The sequence below is a fragment of the Trachypithecus francoisi genome, unplaced genomic scaffold (assembly GCF_009764315.1).
Source record: "Trachypithecus francoisi isolate TF-2019V2 unplaced genomic scaffold, Tfra_2.0 Lachesis_group11, whole genome shotgun sequence".
In the NCBI taxonomy this organism is placed as follows: Eukaryota; Metazoa; Chordata; class Mammalia; order Primates; family Cercopithecidae; genus Trachypithecus; species Trachypithecus francoisi.
The window spans coordinates 12,891,934-12,910,807 of NW_022681456.1; the positions used below are offsets into that span (position 1 = coordinate 12,891,934).

The 18,874-nt window shown below is 45.9% G+C and overlaps 1 protein-coding gene across 6 annotated transcripts in view; it reads right to left on the minus strand.

Moving 5' to 3' along the window:
- BICDL1 (BICD family like cargo adaptor 1) overlaps window positions 1–18,874 on the minus strand; it is a 114,016-nt gene that overhangs the window by 19,535 nt on the left and 75,607 nt on the right. For 2 of the 6 annotated variants that reach the window (XR_004439546.1, XM_033220405.1), the window contains exons 3-8: window positions 14,908–15,024; window positions 13,981–13,992; window positions 11,530–11,676; window positions 3,983–4,162; window positions 3,069–3,287; window positions 1,540–1,683 (exon numbers count right to left, since the gene is read on the minus strand). Coding sequence is in view for 4 of the 6 variants with exons in the window: in XM_033220405.1 (XP_033076296.1) it covers window positions 1,540–1,683; window positions 3,069–3,287; window positions 3,983–4,162; window positions 11,530–11,676; window positions 13,981–13,992; window positions 14,908–15,024 (819 nt within the window). In the remaining 2 variants the exon portion in view is untranslated. The remainder of the gene's footprint in view (window positions 1–1,539; window positions 1,684–3,068; window positions 3,288–3,982; window positions 4,163–11,529; window positions 11,677–13,980; window positions 13,993–14,907; window positions 15,025–18,874) is intronic. The other 4 variants (XR_004439547.1, XM_033220407.1, XM_033220406.1 and 1 more) reach the window with 3 other exon arrangements.

The window sequence follows — 18,874 nt, forward strand, 5'->3', positions numbered from 1 at the left end:
GGCTTGAGCACGATCTCGGCTCACTGCAACCTCTGCCTCCTGGGTTCAAGCAATTCTCCTGCCTCAGCCTCCCGAGTAGCTGGGATTATAGGCGTGTGCCATCACACTGGGCTACTTTTCCTATTTTTAGTAGAGACAGGGTTTCGCCATGTCGGCCAGGCTGGTCTCGAACTCCCGATCTCAAGTGATCAACCTGCCTTGGCCTCCCAAAGTGCTGGGATGACAGGTGTGAGCCACCGTGCCTGGCCAAGCCACAGACTGAAATGGCATCTTTGTGTCCTGTTATCTGGTCACTCACAGAAGGAAGAGGACAGTAGATGGCTGGAGGTGGGTCTCCCGATATTTTCCAAGAAAATATTAGGAAGACTAATGGGATGACCCCCAAAAAAGGGGAGTTTCTTTCTATAAAGATATTTCAAATGTAGGAAATACTGACTGGGGCCGCATGTGGTGGCTCACACCTGTAATCCCAGCACTTTGAGAGTCCAAGATGAGTGGTTCTCTTGAGCCCAGGAGTTCGAGACCAGCCTAGGCAACACGGTGTACCCTCATCTCTACAAAAAAATGAGTTGGGCATGGTGGCATACACCTGTAGTCCCAGCTACTTGGGCAGCTGAGGTGGAAGGATTGCTTGAGCCTAGAGTCAAGGCTGCAATGAGCTGTGACTGCGCCACTCCAGCCTGGGCGACAGAATGAAACCCTGTCTCAAAAAGAAAAAAAAAAAAAAAAAAAAGAGGAAATACTGACTGAAGTGAAAGGCAGACTTAAATTCCATCTCAAAGAAACCTCATACAGCAGCAAGGAATGAACAGCTTTGAGCCAGGGAAGGAGAGGGGCAGGAGCAAGGTTTAGATGCTACTTGTTTGGTGCGACCCCAGCCCCTACTCCCAAGCAGTACAGAACCTCTACACATGACCACAGTCAACAGGAAGAGTCTTCATTTATCTCCTAGGATAGATTTTAGAAGCTCCGTTTTGAGTGGAGCTGCCTATAAGTCCTTTAAAGTTTCTCAGATCAGAATATAAATGTCTTTCTTCAGCGTTCTCTAGAAAGATGAAATCATGATCAAATGAGAAAGGAACAGCAAGGGTAGCAGTAAGTTCTTCTAAAGCTGAAGAACAGGCTGAGAGAAGTGATGGCACTTACAAAAGGGAACTGGACGGTAAAGATCAATTGTTCCTTGGTTTGCAAACTTCCCTGCCCAGCAGCTGCTGGAAAAGCACCCATAAGTAGCCCAAGGGCTGTCAGCATCTACCAGTCAGATTAACTTTGGCTCTGTATAAGGCAGAGTGTCACTGAAGGAAACAGAGGACCAGCTGTTCTTATCCTTGCCAATTTTACTTCGGGCTAAACTAAAGGACTGGGTTCTTCTCTTGAAGACACTCAGTTTACCTCAACTTCAGGTCACCATTCCCTGATGATTTGACGAAGGGGAGCCACTTCTCATACAGAAATGGGAGAGAGAAACTCAAAAGGGTCCCAAGAGAGCCAGGGGCAGGTGCACATGCCCTGCACTGGACTGAAGGTGGGGGTGCTCACCTGACTGTGGAGTCGCTGCAGCTCTTCTAGGCTTTGCCTCAGTTTACCCCTCTCTCCCTCCATGAGCTCCCTTAGGGCTCTCGAGTCCTCACTGGTCTGCCTTATCTGTTCTTCTAAGGAGTCATCATCAAGTCTCCGGGAGCTCTGACAGCAAAAGAAAGACAGCCACAGATATGGTAAGGGTACAGAAGAGATGGGGAGGCAGGAGAGAGATGGTTAGTCGGGGGAGAGAAGGAGAGGAGAAACGGGGGAGAGTGGAGGAATGAGGTGGTGAAAGATAGTAGGGAAGATGGAGGGAGGGAGAAAAAGGAGGAGAGAAGAGACAAAAGGTGCAAGGAAGAAGGGGTCAGGAAGAGAGATTGCTCAATTCCAACCTGCAAGCAGATGCTCCCTTTTGTTTCAGGCTTGAGGGAAAGGAAGCAGTGTGGCGGGAATAGCACACCACATTCTGACAGCTCTCTTCTCCCACAACGACCTGGCCTCATATTACAATACCGCCCACAAATCAATACAGCATGGTCAGACAGAACAGCTGCCCTTCATATTACTTTACCCAATACAGGTAGAAAGACACCAACTTTTCTGTAGGAGGATGAAACGTGAGGAGAATAGCCCAAAAGCTGGGAGTGTGAGTGGAGGGGAGTCAGGGAGAAATGTGCCATGAAGCTGGAAGAAATGCCAGACTGCCCAGGACACCCATGGGAACAGTCCTCTCCTCCACAGGTGGCCACATTTGGGATTTTAAAAGGCCCTTAGAGCTGATCTTCCCAACTTCCTGTGCTCACTTACATTCTTTTGGCGGAAGCTTCAGATCTTTTACTTTTGCCAATTCACAGCTAACCCTACCACTAGGACCAAAGGGCTACAGAATAGCAACTTACAGTTCTAACTTAGATATAAACTTCTATATGCAAAGTTTCCAAAGAAAGCCCTTAAACTGGAAGCCGCCATTGTCTGTACATCACTACCTGGAGAAAAAGGCTCCATGTGTACCTGGTGTGTGTGCAGGAAGCTGACTTTGAAGTCCTGGCATTTGGACCCTCTGCCTCATCACGGCTGTAGTTGGTGTTCTCAAATAAGGGTTCATGGCCAGGCGCGGTGACTCATGCCTGCAATCCGAGCACCTTAGGAGGCTGAGATGGGTGTATCACTTTAGGTCAAGAGTCAAAACTAGCCTGGCCAACATGGTAAAACCCTGTCTCTACTAAAACTACAAAAATCAGCTGGGTGTGGTTGATGGTGCATGCCTGTAATCCCAGTTACTCAGGAAGCTGAGGCACGAGAATCACTTGAACCTGGGAGGCAGAGGTTGCAGTGAGCCGAGATTGTGCCACTGCACTCCAGCCGGGGTATCAGAGCGAGACTGTCTCAAAAACAAAATCCAAAAAAATCAATAAGGGCTCAGAAAAATTCTTGCAGATATTTTATAGGGTTCCAGTTCCAGGGCTGACCTCACCCTATGCACTGGGTTCTAACCCCACACTAGCCAGCTCCTGTGGGGTAAGGACCATCTCAGACTGGCCTCTTACCGTGGGCTCCATGCCATCCACAATGCTCTGTATCAGTCTCTTGAGCTCATTGAGGGCAGTGCGCAAGCTGCCGGCTGGCACATCCTTGGCGGATGAGGTTTCTGAAGACTCGTCCATGGAGGAGTCCGTGGAGACGGCTGAGTCAGCACTGTCATTGCCTCGAAGGTGTGAGCACAGGTAGCGAACCTGGCAGTAGGCTTCCCAGAGCTGCAGTCTCAGCTGTTCCACAGAGAATTACTATTCATTACAGACTCTAGAGAAGACTGCTACCCGGCCATCTTTTTCTAGCATCTGAACCCAAAATACTGATACCCAAGACACCAGTTCTAGGAGAAAGGGTTTTTTGTTCTGTTTTTTTTTTTTTAAACTCATTGGTCCCAAGAAATAATACTTATTCTGAACCAAGTACATCTATACAGACTCCAAATTCTTATTCTCCCTGTTCTCTAGCTTCTTCCATTTGCAATATAAAGCACTTCTTTATGTAATCAGTTACGGAGTCAGAAACCAATCAGGGGAATGAATGGTTCTGGGTATTATGAAAAGTGCGAAAAGAAACCAATTAGATGGAGAAGATGGATCATGACTGCTCTGGAACTCTGTCAATATAACAGGTATGGAGCTGATGGCACAAGCATTTCCTAAGAGGAACTGGGGTGACAATGAGTGGGAATTGGCTGTGCCTATGATACTCTGTCCTCTAGCATTTCTGCTCAATGCCTTAATGGATAAGGTGGGTGGAAAATGGAGGGCCAGGGACATGCTCCATCAGGGTCTGCTTCACGATACTCTAGCCAGCAGGCCAAGGCACAGGGGCATAGCCTTGCCAGGATGGCAGCTGAGTGGTAAGGAGGAGGACCGGCCCTGAGCAACCCCAGGTAGCCTCGCCTGTGGGGTGACAGGCAGGTCAGCACCTGCTCTCGCTCTTGCTCCAGCTCCTCAGCCTCCATGCTCTGCTCGATCTCTGACAGGAGGGATGTGCTGGTGGCGGCAGAGCTCTGCAGACTCCTCTCCTCAGTGAGTTCTTCCACCTTCACCTGCAGCTGTCGGCAGGAGAGACGCACCTCCTGAAGCTCCAGGTGGCTTTGGTGCAGCTTTCAAAGAAAGAGCAAATGGTTTGAGGTTTATGAAACACAAAAACCAAGGCAAACTGACCCCTCAACCTGATCATGCTTCTGGGTCCAACCACCAATTTACAGAAAATTAAAAAGGAGAGAGGAACATGTTAAACTACATCATGAGACACACTCAGCAAAATACAGATCTAGAAAATTCTGACCGGGCACAGTGGCTCACGCCTGTAATCCTAGCACTTTGGGAGGCCAAGGCGGGCAGATCACCTATGGTCAGGAGTATGAGACCAGCCTGGCCAACATGAGGAAATCCTGCCTCTACTAAAAATACAAAAATTAACTGGGTGTGGTGGCGGGCGCCTGAAATCCCAGCTACTTGGGGAATGAGGCAGGAGAATCGCTTGAACCCAGGAGGCGGAGGTTGCAATGAGCCGAGATCACGCCACTGCACTCCAGCCTGGGTGACAGTGTGAGACTCTATCTCCAAAAAAAAAGAAAAAAGAGAAAAGAAAATTCTATAGGACAAACAACTCCATTTCGTTAAGAAAAACATTGCAAGGGGAAAAAAAGATAGAGGAGGAACACAGAAATAAAAAAAGACTTGAGTTATACCAACCAGGCCGGGCGTGGTGGCTCACGCCTGTAACACCAGCAGTTTGGAAGGCCAAAGCGGGCAGATCATCTGAGATCAGGAGTTCAAGACCAGCCTGGCCAACATGGTGAAATCTGTCTCTATTAAAATACAAAAATTAGCTGGGCATGGTGGCGGGCGCCTGTAATCCCAGCTACTCAGGAGGCTGAGGCAGGAGAATCACTTGAACCCAGGAGGCAGAGGTTACAGTGAGCCGAGATCACCCCATTGCACTCCAGCCTGGGCGACAAGAATGAAACTCCGTCTCAAAAAAAAAAAGAGTTATACCAACCAATCGCACTGTGTAGGCCCATTTTAATTTGTATCTTGATTCAAACAAAAATGTGAAAAAATTATGACATTTATAAGACAAGTGAAAATCTGAACACTCACTGGGCATTTTATGGTGTTAAGAAAATATGCGATTTTTTTGGTATAATAGTACTGGAGTTACATTTTTTAAAGTTCTTTTAGAGGTTAGTACTTTTTATTTCCAGAAGAACTTATTAAAATCTGAGATTTACTTCAAAATAATGTGAGAGAAAAGGAAATAGATGTTATGAAGATGGGGCAGCACTGGGCAGGGACTGGTGGTTTTCAGAGCTGGGCTTCATTACACTGTGCCACTGTGGAATGTTTGAAATCCTTTGCAATAAAAAATCAAACACACACAGGCACACAAAGTGAGAAACCATTAGAGTCTCACCAAGATGGTTAACATAAATAATACAAATAATATCAAGTGTTGATGAAGATGTGGGGCAATGCTGGTGGGAGTAGAAAATGTACGAATACTTTGGAAAATTGGCAGTTTCTAATAAAATTAAATATAATCTATATTCTATGATCCAGCAATTCCACTTTCAGCTGTAGATCCAACAAAAACGAAATGTGCACAACAGACACACACAGGATGTTCAAATAACCACAAATGGGAAACAATCCAAATGCCAATAAAAATAGAAAAAGTAAATTGTGGTATGTTCACAAGTTGGAATACTACACAGCAATGAAAGAATATACTACTACCATATGCCACAACATGGTTAAATTTCATAGACACAATGTTAAACAAAAGCCAGACATAAAAAGTATACATGAGTCTATTTATAAAATGTTCCCAAACTTCACTGAGGTAGAAAAAAGTTGGAGTAGAGGTTTGCTTTTGAGGAAGTGGCAAGTATTCTTTTTAGGGTGCTGATCGTGGTCTGTATCTTGATCTCCATGGTGGTTACACAGGTATGTATTTGTAAAAATTAATTGGGCTGTCCCCTTAAGATTTGTGTGCTTTACCATATATATTTTTTCACTAAAAAAAAATTAAGGGGAAAAAGAGTAGCTTGGAAAGGAGCCGGAGGTGGAAACAGGAGTAGCATCTGGATAGTAATACCAAGAGTTTCTACCCCAACCCCACCATTAGAGGCAAGGCCCTAGGCTGGCCCCTCGCTTCCACATCAGGTAGTTGAGCCACAGGTGAAAAGTGACTTTCCTAAAACTCTCGTGAAGCAGAACTGGTCTGATGACTCCCAGTCCAGGGGTCTTTCCGGTTTCCACATACGTCATTTGTTCCAGAGAGACATTAACAGATGAGATAGTAACTTATTTTGAAGATCTCTAAGGGAGGAAGTCCCACAGCTTCAGTTCTAACTCTCATGGGCAGAAATGTCCACAGTTTTGCCACGTCTAACATCAGTCCTTCATCCTGCACGTTCACCTGTTTGTTCTCTCTCAGTCCTTTTCTGAAGACTGAAAAGAGCTAATTACTTGGGAGACATTCCTCTTCAATAGCTTTCCAAATAGCTCTATTCTGCAAGCCAAATATTATATATATTATATGTCCTTTAGACTTTTCCCAGCCTCTCTCTCTTGATTTTTAAATGATCTCAGAGATTTTCACATAAGCCTCTATTTTTAGAGCTAGCAAAGCCACAGAGATCAATGAGTCCAACTACGTCAGGATAAAACTGAAGCTTAGAAAAGGGGAATGGTGCCAGTGGTAGAGAGGAGATAGCAGCACAGGGGTCAGGAATTGTGGGCAGTACTCTTTCCTTCTCTCTCCATGCTGCGACTTCACTCCTTCCACCCCACTGCATTCTCCATGGCCCCTTTCTGTGTGGAGTTCACAACAGGGCACAACTCTCTGGGGAGGTCACTACTGCTGAATATAAGGGGACGACCCAACCACAACTGCTAAATGCTATTTTTTGAGTCTCTGTCGCCCAGGCTGGAGTGCAGTGGCCTGATCTTGGCTCACTGCAACCTCTGCGCCCTGGGTTCAAGCAATTCTCCTGCCTCAGCCTCCCTAGTGCACTGGGACCACAGGCATGCGCCACCACATCCAGCTAAATTTTGTATTTTTAGTAGAGATGGGGTTTCACTATATTGGCCAGGCTAGTCTCGAACTCCTGACCTCAAGTGATCTGCCCATCTTGGCTTCCCAAAGTGGTGGGATTATAGCCGTGAACCACCATGCCCGGCCTAAATGCTATCTTCTCATCTGTGCACTCCATCACTAACCTGCTTTTAATACAGCAGACCCTAATTGCGGAATTGTCATCAGTTTGCTAGCAGCTAGGAACATGGCCACATGCCACATGCTACATCTGCCCAGAAGCAATGTTTCCCACTCTTCATATCTGTGGACTGCAACGCCCCACTCCAGGTCCTTAGAAGACTTTCAGGAGGCCGGGCGCGGTGGCTCAAGCCTGTAATCCCAGCACTTTGGGAGGCCGAGACGGGCGGATCACAAGGTCAGGAATTCGAGACCATCCTGGCTAACACGGTGAAACCCCGTCTCTACTAAAAAATACAAAAAAAGCTAGCCGGGCGAGGTGGCTGGCGCCTGTAGTCCCAGCTACTTGGGAGGCTGAGGCAGGAGAATGGCGGAAACCCGGGAGGCGGAGCTTGCCGTGAGCTGAGATCCGGCCACTGCACTCCAGCCTGGGCGACAGAGCGAGACTCCGTCTCAAAAAAAAAAAAAAAAGACTTTCAGGAAGTGGTGGAGGGAGGGGAGAACTTCCTGGGATTCAAATTAAGCTAATTTATTCTGGGGTCACCTCTGTTCCATTAAAAAGAAAGTAGACACTGCACTGGTCTTTTCCAGACTTGTGGCTGAGTTGCCTTGTGGCTCCTGCAGAAGTGCAGACTGGGGTGGCTAGCAGCCACTTAGAGCTCTATAGTTCTGATGAAGGGAGAAAGCTGCCTTGCAGAGCCTTTGGCCAATCACTTAGGTGCCCCGGGAGCCTCACCTTCACCATCAGCACTTGGAAATGATTGACTAACGGCACCAGTGATCTGGAATAGCCCTAACGAGGAAGGGTTTGGAGCCTGGCTGCCCAGAGAATGAAGAAAGGATTGGCAAGCCTGCTCTGCATAGTTCTGGTGGATCAGCAATACCTGCTGGTCCAGTGGGAACTTCTCCAACCCGTTTTGAGGAGACTCAGAAAGAAAAACATCAGGGTTACAGGAAAAAAGGAGACATTCCTAGGAAGCATTTGGCACAATTACAAATGGCATATTAAATTGGCAAAATGCTTCATCATTATTATTATTATTTTTTTTTTTTTGAGACGGAGTCTCGCTCTGTCGCCCAGGCTGGAGTGCAGTGGCCGGATCTCGGCTCACTACAAGCTCCACCTCCCGGGTTGACGCCATTCTCCTGCCTCAGCCTCCCAAGTAGCTGAGACTACAGGCGCCCGCCAACTCGCCCAGCTAGTTTTTTTTTTTGTATTTTTTAGTAGAGACGGGGTTTTGCCGTGTTAGCTAGGTTGGTCTCGATCTCCTGACCTCGTGATCCACCCGTCTCGGCCTCCCAAAGTGCTGGGATTACAGGCTTGAGCCACCGCGCCTGGCCCATAATTATTTTTTTAGACAACTCCACACACATCACAGCAGGAGGAAGTTAGGCATAGACAAGTACAAGTTCTTACATACTGGACAAAATTAGTTCAATTACTCATGCACACTCAAAGGTGCTTAATTAATGATAACAGCAAGGGAACAAAAGACCAGGAGAGGTCTGCACTCTCCAGTCAACAACTGATTCACCAATTGGATAGACACAAGAAGAAAAACCAAACCAAACAAGGGAAGGGTCTATTACATTTAAGAGGCCTTTAAAATAAGAAACATCATTCTTTATATGACAAAGGTGACACTAAGTATACTTGTATATATGAATGAGAATGACACCAAGTGCTTTGTGTTTGTATAGTACACTATATTTACGCTCATCTGAGGGAACTGGGATGGTGTGATGTTACGTGATTTGCCTAATGGTACACAATCAGTATTAGAGCAAGGTCTAGGCTCCAGGTCACCTGCTTCCTGGGTTGCCCCACAGTGAGCAGGGCCTGTGCTCTGCTGATGGAATCCACCCAGTCTCTGGGACTAGGCCCTGCACACATCTGTAAGATGCCCAGCTCAGTATAAGAAGTAAGGGCAGTGAAGTGGCCCTTAGAGGGACAAACAGATTTCCTTTACTGGATAGTAAGAGTTTGGCAAAATACTTGATATATACTCAGTGCTCAATGAATAATAATTTTTATGCTTATTCTCAGGTCTGAAAAAACTCAGAGTTGGATTTGATCAGTTGTTTAAAAATCTGTTTTTGACAGCAGGACCCCAATTTCATGGTGAAAGAGATCAAAAGGGGGCTCCTCTGGTTGTGACAGGCCTGTTGCCTTGCCTGCTCAGCCATCCCTCACCCTTGTCTGAGGATTTAAAATCAAGGGATTAAGTACATTCCAAGGCCACTAGCTTTACATTTTACAAGTATGATTTAGGGTCACTCAGCTGCTACCTGAGTAAGCTGGATTTTTTATTTCTGTATCAGTACAGGCCATTTTAGCAACAAAAAGGACTTTCTGGAGGACACTGGTAATTAGTGGCAACTTGAGAGTTTCACATGAACTGAAGGACTATAATGATAAATTGTTAGGGAAGATGAGAATTCAGCCCGTAAATGCAGATTTTCCAAATCAACTGAGTACTGCCTGACTTGCTGCAGGTCCTTAGGTGAATGACACCTTCTCAGTCTTGAAGTTCAACAGGAAGACAGTGGATGTGCACATGGTGAGCAAGTGCATGTGGCATGATGGGATTCTCGCTGCTAGAGAATGTACAGCCCACAGTGCTGGTCAGGCCTCTGATGGCCTACTATTCCTTCCTCTTTCCCCCTACCTAGGCCCCTAATGTTTGATTTGAAATAAGGACTTTTCACTGTAAATTCATGCTGAACTGAAAGTTTCTTTTAGGCAAGGGCCATTTTTCTCTTTCTCCATACTTATATTCCTTCTCCTCCCATACTGGATCTCAGCAACCCTCAGGAAAGCAGCCTGATAGGGTAATAAATGCTGGCCAGGAACTGACTTTCGGAGGCGAGTGATACCAGGAAGTTATTACTGAGCTACAGGTAAAGCAGATGAGAGGGTTCCAGTCTCGATTCTACCAAAGACTCACTACATGACTTTGGATAAACGATTCAGTTTTTCTCAATTTCAGCTTTATGATGTATGCTAAAAGCACCCTGTATGCCAAAGAGGCACACAAATGTTCACTGCTATTATCATCATCAACCTTGAAAAATCAGCAAACTCTTTTCCATCTTGAAAACTTCTGTAAGGCTTTAGCCAGCACCATTTTCTACTCAACATTTACTGAGGCACTACTATCAATATATGAAAAGTTACTAGCTGAAGATACTAAAAACATGGAGAGAGAAAAGCCATTCATTTTCCCTCAAAGAGGTTCATCACTCAGGTGTCAGCTTAGCTGATGGTGTCAGGGACAAGTAATCTTAGCCCAAGACACTATATTTCCTTATCCCATACCCCAAGGCTTTCAAACAGCCTACCTATGAGCCCAGTGGGACCTTCTGTGGCCTAGCCTTTGGGCGGAGACCCATCTGGTGCTTGAGCACACCTGGATGACCACCTCTGCACAAACATCAGTGTTGCAATGTAGTGCACTCCCTGGCATTAACAGAGAATGCCAAAGGGAAGCAACGCACTCCGAGTTTCTGACCCCAGTCCTCCTAGGCCAGCCCAGCAAAGCATCTTGGTAGCAGATGCTGTACTCTATTTCTGGGAAGACTGGAGTGATGATATCTTTTTGTTTTGGGAGTTGTTTCTTGTCAAGCGTGAGCTTGGGGATTCAGCTGAGGCCCGGTAGCAGTTCCCAAATAAGAACAAATATGGCCATGAAGCAATTTCCTTCAGGAAGGAAAAAAAGAAACTGATTAGGTTCACAAAGGGTTCAGTCTATGCCTTTTCTGGCAACTGGCAGAAGCAGAATATAAATCTTGCTGTGTTCAGTGGGCAGCTTCGGGTTTCTGCTCCATGCCAACCAACTAAACCCATGAGGTTGAGGAGACAGCAGCAGAGAGCATTATGAGCTGAGTTAGAGAGTCACAGGCTCCCTCTGAGACCTTTTAGCAGATTTCACAAATGCTAGGAGGCCAGAATAGCACTCCTGGTGTTCCAGCCAATGTTAACCCAGAGAGAACTCTGTGAAACTGCTCCATGGGCCAGTGGCTCAGAACACACTGGAGAAATGATCTGTGGGAAGCGGTGCACTTCCTTTAGGCAGAGTCAGAAGAGTCAAGTTAGTGAATGCCCCAGGCCCCACAGTGAGACCTAGGCATCATCCACTCCTGGCTTACCCCAGCAGTGATGCTGGCCTCCCAGCCTTTTCTTTTTGGCTAAGTGCTCCTTTTATCTGGCTCTAGTCCTGCAGGACAGCTTCTCTACCCCAGTACCTGTAGGTCCTTGTCATGGCCCTGCCTCTCCAGGATTAGCACCCGGTCCTGTAGCTCCTCCACGGTCCCTTGGAGCAGGTCATTTTCCTCTAAAGTAGCGCTGAGACGATGCTCCAGCTCCCGTTTCCGATCTGACAGCATCTTGATCTGAAAGGGTTGGAGAGCCACAGGGGTGGTGTGGAGTTACACCCAGGCTGACAAGTAGGAACTAGGGACTAGCCCCAAAACATGAAGGCAAGTATCTTTCAGTGTTCTGCCCAATGTCATGGTACCCCCATCTCTGAGAGAATAACTATGAAATCCTAAGCTGAAGAGAAAACCTCTCCCCTCTAGAAACCTGTCTGGGAAGGGGTGGGAGTTGATCTCTGGGGAAGCTAGAATGTGGGATGCCAGGCAGAGGGAGGGAAGGCTAGTGCTCTGGAAATTCCAGAGATAAGATAAAAAAGGGCTCCACCTTGCCTGCTCTCAACTTTACCCCATCCTTACAACTGGCAGGAGGAGTGGAACCTAACCTGCTGCACTGCTTCTCCTCTTCAAGTCATGAGCACAAGAAAATGCCCAGGAAATCCTCTGGAGCGCCATGTTTTCACACCCTAGGATTCCTCTCTGTCTTCCTTTCCCCGCTCCTGGCTCCACTGGCACTAGAGGTCAGACCCAGTGCCTTGAGTTAAGGGAAGAGCTCCCAGGGTACAAAAAGCAAAGTAGTGCCTGCATCAGCCTATGTCCTGGGACGGAGCAGGACACAGACACAAGTGAATGCTGACTTTACTCAGAGTAACTTTTACCTGAGGGAGTCATTTGTGAAGAGGTGCAAATTCTTTTCATGAAACAGGTTGATTATGTTTGTATACACTGAATACCTAGTCAGTCTCCACATACGTAAATCTTTTAGGAAGGTCTGTCTAATCTCTTCACTGTCAGTGAGAAAACAGAGGCAAAGAGGAAAGAAATGCCAAGTCTCCTCTGGCCTCATGGTTTGTAGGGTGAGAAGCTGAGCCAGTGCTCCCAAGGCCAGGGATTCTTCACTCAAAAAACCACCACTCTGGCTCAGGGGCTCCAGAAAGCCTTGCCAATTGGATCTGACTCTCAGGGGACCTTCTGGAATCCTGGAGGTCCTCGTGGATCCTCCCATTTATTTAGCAGTGCCCTGCTGGACTGATTCTCAGCCAGCTTCTTGCTTGTAAATATTTTCTTGACATGGTTAAAATATTCTCCAGGCTCTCCATTCCAGCTTTGATAATAATTCCTTAAGGCTTTTAGTTGGGCAAGTTTTGGGGACCAATCTTAGAACTTTTCCAGGGGAAATCCTGAAATGAATGTCTAGTTTGTTTCAAGTCCTATGAGATACAATTTTCCCTTTACTTTTTAGCTGTTCTCACTCTCTGAACTAGAATTCTGCTCGCAGGGCACAGATCTTCTCTGGCCACCAATCCAATCAGATAGGATGTTGTCCTGGAGAAACAAAGTATGTGGCCTTTGTCCAGAGAGATCAGGTATCTGGCCAAACAAAGAAATATTGTCTCTCAAGTGTGCACCTGGGTAGGGGACCAAAAGGAGCAAGCCCCTTTTGTGAATGGGTCCACTATTTCCTACACTGAAGCAAAGTCACCCATGTGAAGAGAATTCTTACTCTAGTTGATTTTCATTTAAATACCCTCTGACCTTTAAATTTTCCTTCCCATGAATCATCTTTGTTTCCCAAGTTTCAGTCAGTGAAGTGATGGGGTAATAAGATTCTGATACACAACTGACCCTAAAAAACCTTAGTTCAGAGTAGCCGGGCGTGGTGGCTCATGCCTGTAATCCCAGCACTTTGGGAGGCCGAGGCGGGAGGATCACAAGGTCAGGAGACCAAGACCATCCTGGCTAACACCGTGAAACCCCGTCTCTACTAAACATACAAAAAAAAAAAAAATTAGCCGGGCGTGGTGGCAGGCGCCTGTAGTCCCAGTTATTCGGGAGGCTGAGGCAGGAGAATGGCATGAACCTGGGAGGCGGAGCTTGCAGTGAGCCAAGATCTTGCCACTGCACTTCAGCCTGGGAGACAAAGCAAGACTCCATCTCAAAAAAAAACAAACAAAAACAAACAAACAAACAAAACATACACACTTAGTTTGGAGCTACACAAAGTAACTTACTTAAAACAAACAATTTTCATAGCTTGCCTTTTAAAGGTAGCAGTATTCACGGACAAAGCAGGGAATCAGCATTAGGCCACCAACTCCCTCACCCAACCCTATACACCCTGAAACTTGTGACCAAATCTGGCAATAAACGTTCCTGGGGATGACCCGGTTCATGAGGGTCTAGAAAAAGTGAACCCATCGGGGAAAGAGGAAGACAGAAAACTTGAAGGAGTCAGAGGCTGGCAGAGGCAGGTGAATGGCAAGTCATGCACACAAATGGTCACATACAGGCATGCCAAACCCCACTGGAACAAACTCTACTTACTTCAAGGACCTGCTGCTCAATACCAGTAGGCATTCCAAGGGAAAGGGGGAAGGAAGGGAATGGGAGGCAGGAGAAAAGAGAAGATATTGACAGACTTTAGGAACAACATCCTCAGGTCATTTACCAAGCAGGGGAGCAGGCTATCTGGGTTTCTCTGGCCTGACCATGATGGCTGATCGCTTCATCACAGTGGAAGGTTACTTGTTCAACCTAGCTCTAGACTGTCCTTCAAACTCTGACTTAGCAAAGGGGCTGCTGTCCAGATACTTGGCTAAAGGGTCCTCAAAAGCAGACCAGGTGGAAGCCTCCCCCAGGGGCAGGCCTGGTTTGGGCTGGTGATAAGATCCTTACCCTCTCTTCACCTTCCACAACCAGATTCTCACAGTATTGTTCCCCTGCCGATACTTTCTTTTTCCCCTCATCCTGGCCCTCACCTTCTGGCCTCTCCTATGGTTTCAATAACATCACTGTCTTCCAGGTATCATACAAAGTGCCTCGTATACATTAACCCATAATATCCTTGCAAAAACCTGTGAAGTAGAAACTTCTATTTCTCTCATTTTGCAGATGAGAATAACAGCAGACCTTAGTAAGATGGACTGAACTGGGCCTAAATGGAATAGAGAAAGGCGAGATGTCCTTTCCCACCTTCTATTTGGGATTGGCAAGGATATTTTTAGAGAGATCAACATATTCAGTAAAATGTAGGTCATCTGTGATTTCAATACACCCGACAGTAACTCTAAGCAACTTCATTTTTCCAGACAACAGCCTACCCAGAGAAACACAGATCAAATGTTCCCCATTTAGTTTCGCACAGAAATGTCTTTCTGTAGAGATTTTAGTCCCTTTTACATAGAGCAGTTTTTTTGTCTCCCAGTGAGAAAAGCATTCCACCTTCCAGCACTGCTGTGTGGGGAGGCTCACCTCAGCCTGAAGACTCTCCAGCCGGATGATGTGCTGGTTGGTTGATGAGTTTTTCTCCCGAAAGTCTTCTCTGAGGGCGTGGACCTGCATGGAGAGTTGTCTCTCAACTTCTGATGCCTGAAACAGAGGAGACCTGCAGAGCTGATTCAGAGGTTATGCAAAGAAGTCTGTTAAGATGTCTGTCTTTCATTTATCAAGCATCTCTTTGCACTTTCCATTCTATAAGGAGCACTAGATGAGATGCTGGTTTCCCACGCACCATTAATTTGTTCTCTAGTGCTAAAACAGGACAAACTCCCACCCCGACCTCCACCATTAATGACTCTGTCTAGGTCCAAGACCACTTGACTGATCAGAAGAAACAGCCCTAGGAAATAGTATATTCTCAAATGTTAGTTATCATTATTACTCTACATATAGAAGAAACTCAGCAAATATCTACTAAATTGAAAGTCTGAATATTTTACATGAAAGAATAGGATGGTTATACCTACTGCCTTAGAAATTCCTTCATTTCTCCCATCAATTTCCTCAAGTGGGCCCAGTCAAATCACACGCATCTGCATTTCTCTCCTCTACTTAACATGGGCACTATTTGAAATTGCTTGTCATACCTGTTAAGATTTTTGCCACTCATTCCTCAAGGACATTTTTGCAACTTTCAATTCTTTGGGGAGTGCCTATTTCCCACCTCAATCCATTTATGATCTAATGCTAAAATATATTAGATCATAATCATAACATAACACCAAAATACCATTTGGTGTTGTAGGAGGCTAACTTGGTAACAAAAATTCCAGCCCTCCTCCTGAGGGTCCCAGCCCAGACCCTGCTGAGGGAGCCCTGCTCACTGTCCTGTGGAGAGGAGAGCCATGGGACAAATTAAGTAACTGCCTCAATGCTTTTTTGAGGCCAAATGGGGTCAGTAAGCTTTATGGGTTCTTGGGAGAGATCACCATGTGCTGGAACGGCCAGGAAAGACTTTCCAAGGAGGTGGGACGGTAATAATGTTGAAATGGTAGACTAGCTGTTCAATGAGGCTCTCATAGTAATGGTTACATGTTCAATAGTTCTTTTTATCTTCAAGTACTCTATAGTCAATTGTCCATCTTTTTTATTTTTGGTTCCACATATTCAACAAATGTTACCTCACTGGACTACAGAGCCACAGAAGATTCTTAACCTACTCACTATTTTTAAAACAATTACAAAACACAGAAAATAAAATAAAACCATACTCCAGCTGATTTTCATTTAAATACCCTCTAACCTTTAAATTTTGCTTCCTATGAATCATCTTTGTTTCCCAAGTTTCAGTCAGTGAAGTAATGAGCTAATAAGATTCTGATATACAACTGACTCCTTAAAAAACTTAGAAGTTCAGAGCTTGAACTTGAAATGAACAATTTCATAGCTTGGCTTTATGATGCAAGGAATCAGCATTAGGCCGCCAACTCCCTCACCCCACCCTACACACCCTGAAACCTGTGAACAATTCTGGCAATAAACATTCCTGGGAATGTTTCCCCTATATTATTTCTCCTTCATATTCTAAATTTAACTTCAGATACCCACTAGGCTGTTTTAGACTTCTCAATCACTCAGAAACACAATGAGTCATTCACTCTTGCCGAAGAATCACATTAGTAATATTTACTGAGTACATGCTATGTGTCAAGAACTGTGCTAAATGCTTTCAATGCATTATCTTGATTGTTACCCCGAATTTACTAACAAGGAAATTGGCTCAGGAAAGTGAAGGAACTTGCCCAATGTCTCAGTGACAGAATCAGGATGGTAAAAACCTTGGGCTGGGCTGGGTACACTGGCTCATGCGTGTAATCCCAGTACTTTGGGAGGCTGAGGTGGGCGGATTGCTTGAGCCCAGGAGCTTGAGACCAGCCTAGCCAACATGGTGAAACCCAGTCTCTAGAAAAAAATACAAAAATTAGCCAGGCGTAGTGGCATGTGCCTGTGGTCCCAGCTACTTGGGAGGCTGAGGTGGGAGGATCACCTGAGCCCAGGGAGGTCGAGGCTACAGTGAGCCATGATTGTGCCACCACTGCACTACAGCCTGGGCAACAGAGTTTGAAAGCCTGTCTCAAAAACAAATAAACAGGCTGGACAGGGTGGCTCATGTCTATACTCCTAGCACTTTGGGAGCCTGAGGCGCCCGGATCACCTGAGGACAGGAGTTCGAGACCAGCCAGGCCAATATGGCAAAACCCCATCTCTACTAAAAATACAAAAATTAGGCCGGGTATGGTGGCTCATACCTATAATCCCAACACTTTAGGAGGCCAAGGTGGGCGGATCACAAGGTCAGGAGTTCAAGACCAGCTTGGCCAACATGGTGAAACCCCGTGTCTACCAAAAGTACAAAAATCAGCTGGGCATCGTGTTGTGTGCCTGTAATCCCAGCTACTCGGGAGGCTAAGGCAGGAGAATTGCTTGAACCGGGACACGGGAGGTGGAGGTTGCAGTGAGTTGAGATTGTACCACTTACACTCCAGTCCGGGCTACAGAGCGAGACTCAATCTCAAAAAACAAACAAACAAACAAAAAAAATTAACCAGGTATGGTGGTGCGTGCCTATAGTCCCAGCTATTGGGAGGCTGAGGCAGGAGAATCGCTTGAACTTTGGAGGCAGAAGTTGCAGTGAGCCAAGATCACACCACTGCACTCCAGCCTGGGCGACAGAGTGAGACTATATCTCAGAAAGAAAAAAACTTTAAAAAAATTAAATAAAAAACCAACTTTAGCTGTCTTACCCTCAAATTAGTACTGTAATACTATCTTCTTGTATTTTGAAATAGTTTTTCATATTTATTCTCACTACTAAAACCAAACTTTACACAAGTCCAATTTAGCAAGGCTTTTCTTCTTTCCTTTTTTTTTTTTTTTTTTTAATGCTAGGCATTTCATTTCAGACTCTTAAAATTTCTTCTAAGGCCAGCTGCAGTGGCTCATGCCTGTAATCCCGGCACTTTGGGAGGCCGAGGCGGGTGGATCACCTGAGGTCAGGAGTTTGAGACCAGCCTGTCCAACACGGTGAAACCCCACCTCTACTAAAAATACAAAAAACTAGCCAGGTGAGGTGGCGGGCGCCTGTAGTCCCAGCTACTGGGGAGGCTGAGGCAGGAGAATGGCGTAAACCTGGGAGGCGGAGCTTGCAGGGAGCAGAGATCTGGCCACTGCACTCCAGCCTGGGCAACAGAGCGAGACTTCGTCTCAAAAAACAACAACAACAACAACAAAAATTAGCCGGGCGTGCTGGTGGGTGCCAGTGGTCCCAGCTACTTGTTAGGCTGAGGTAGGAGAATTGCTTAAACCCAGGAGGGGGAGATTGCAGTGAGCCGAGATCACGCCACTGCACTCCAGCCTGGGCGACAGGGCAAGACTCTTGTCTCAAAAATAAAATAAAATAAAATACAATAAGATAAGATAAAATAAATAAAATCTTCTAACAGAAGGTAGGGCCCATCAGGAAACCATATGCTGTAGTTTGAGTGCCTGTACTGAATTCAGTTGACTGTTGAGATTTCAAACATACTTAGATTTGCAGAGCACTGGGTAATTCAGGTAGCTGATCTTATTCTTAGCATCACCACTTTGACATGAATCACTCAACAATGAAGCTACAGAGATGCACCGAGGGCTGCAAATCTAGTCCAGCTGGTATGAAATGCTCCTGCAGACTATCTCCTCTCAAAGCGATCTTCTTAGAAATAGAAATTTGTCTCTTCCTACCAGAAAGTTAAACTCTAGAGCCTGAGCTGTTAAGCACTAAGCTGTAACATTCCCTTTAAATGTCTGACTCCTCAACTATGCCTAGGGATATGCACAGCAAAAGCTTTTAACCTCCATTTCTCATCTGAATTTACAATAACCTTAAGGCTATTGTAGAAGCAGGAATCACTGGCCTCCCTTTGCAGGCAGGGAGATAGAGGCTCCAAGGGTGTGTATT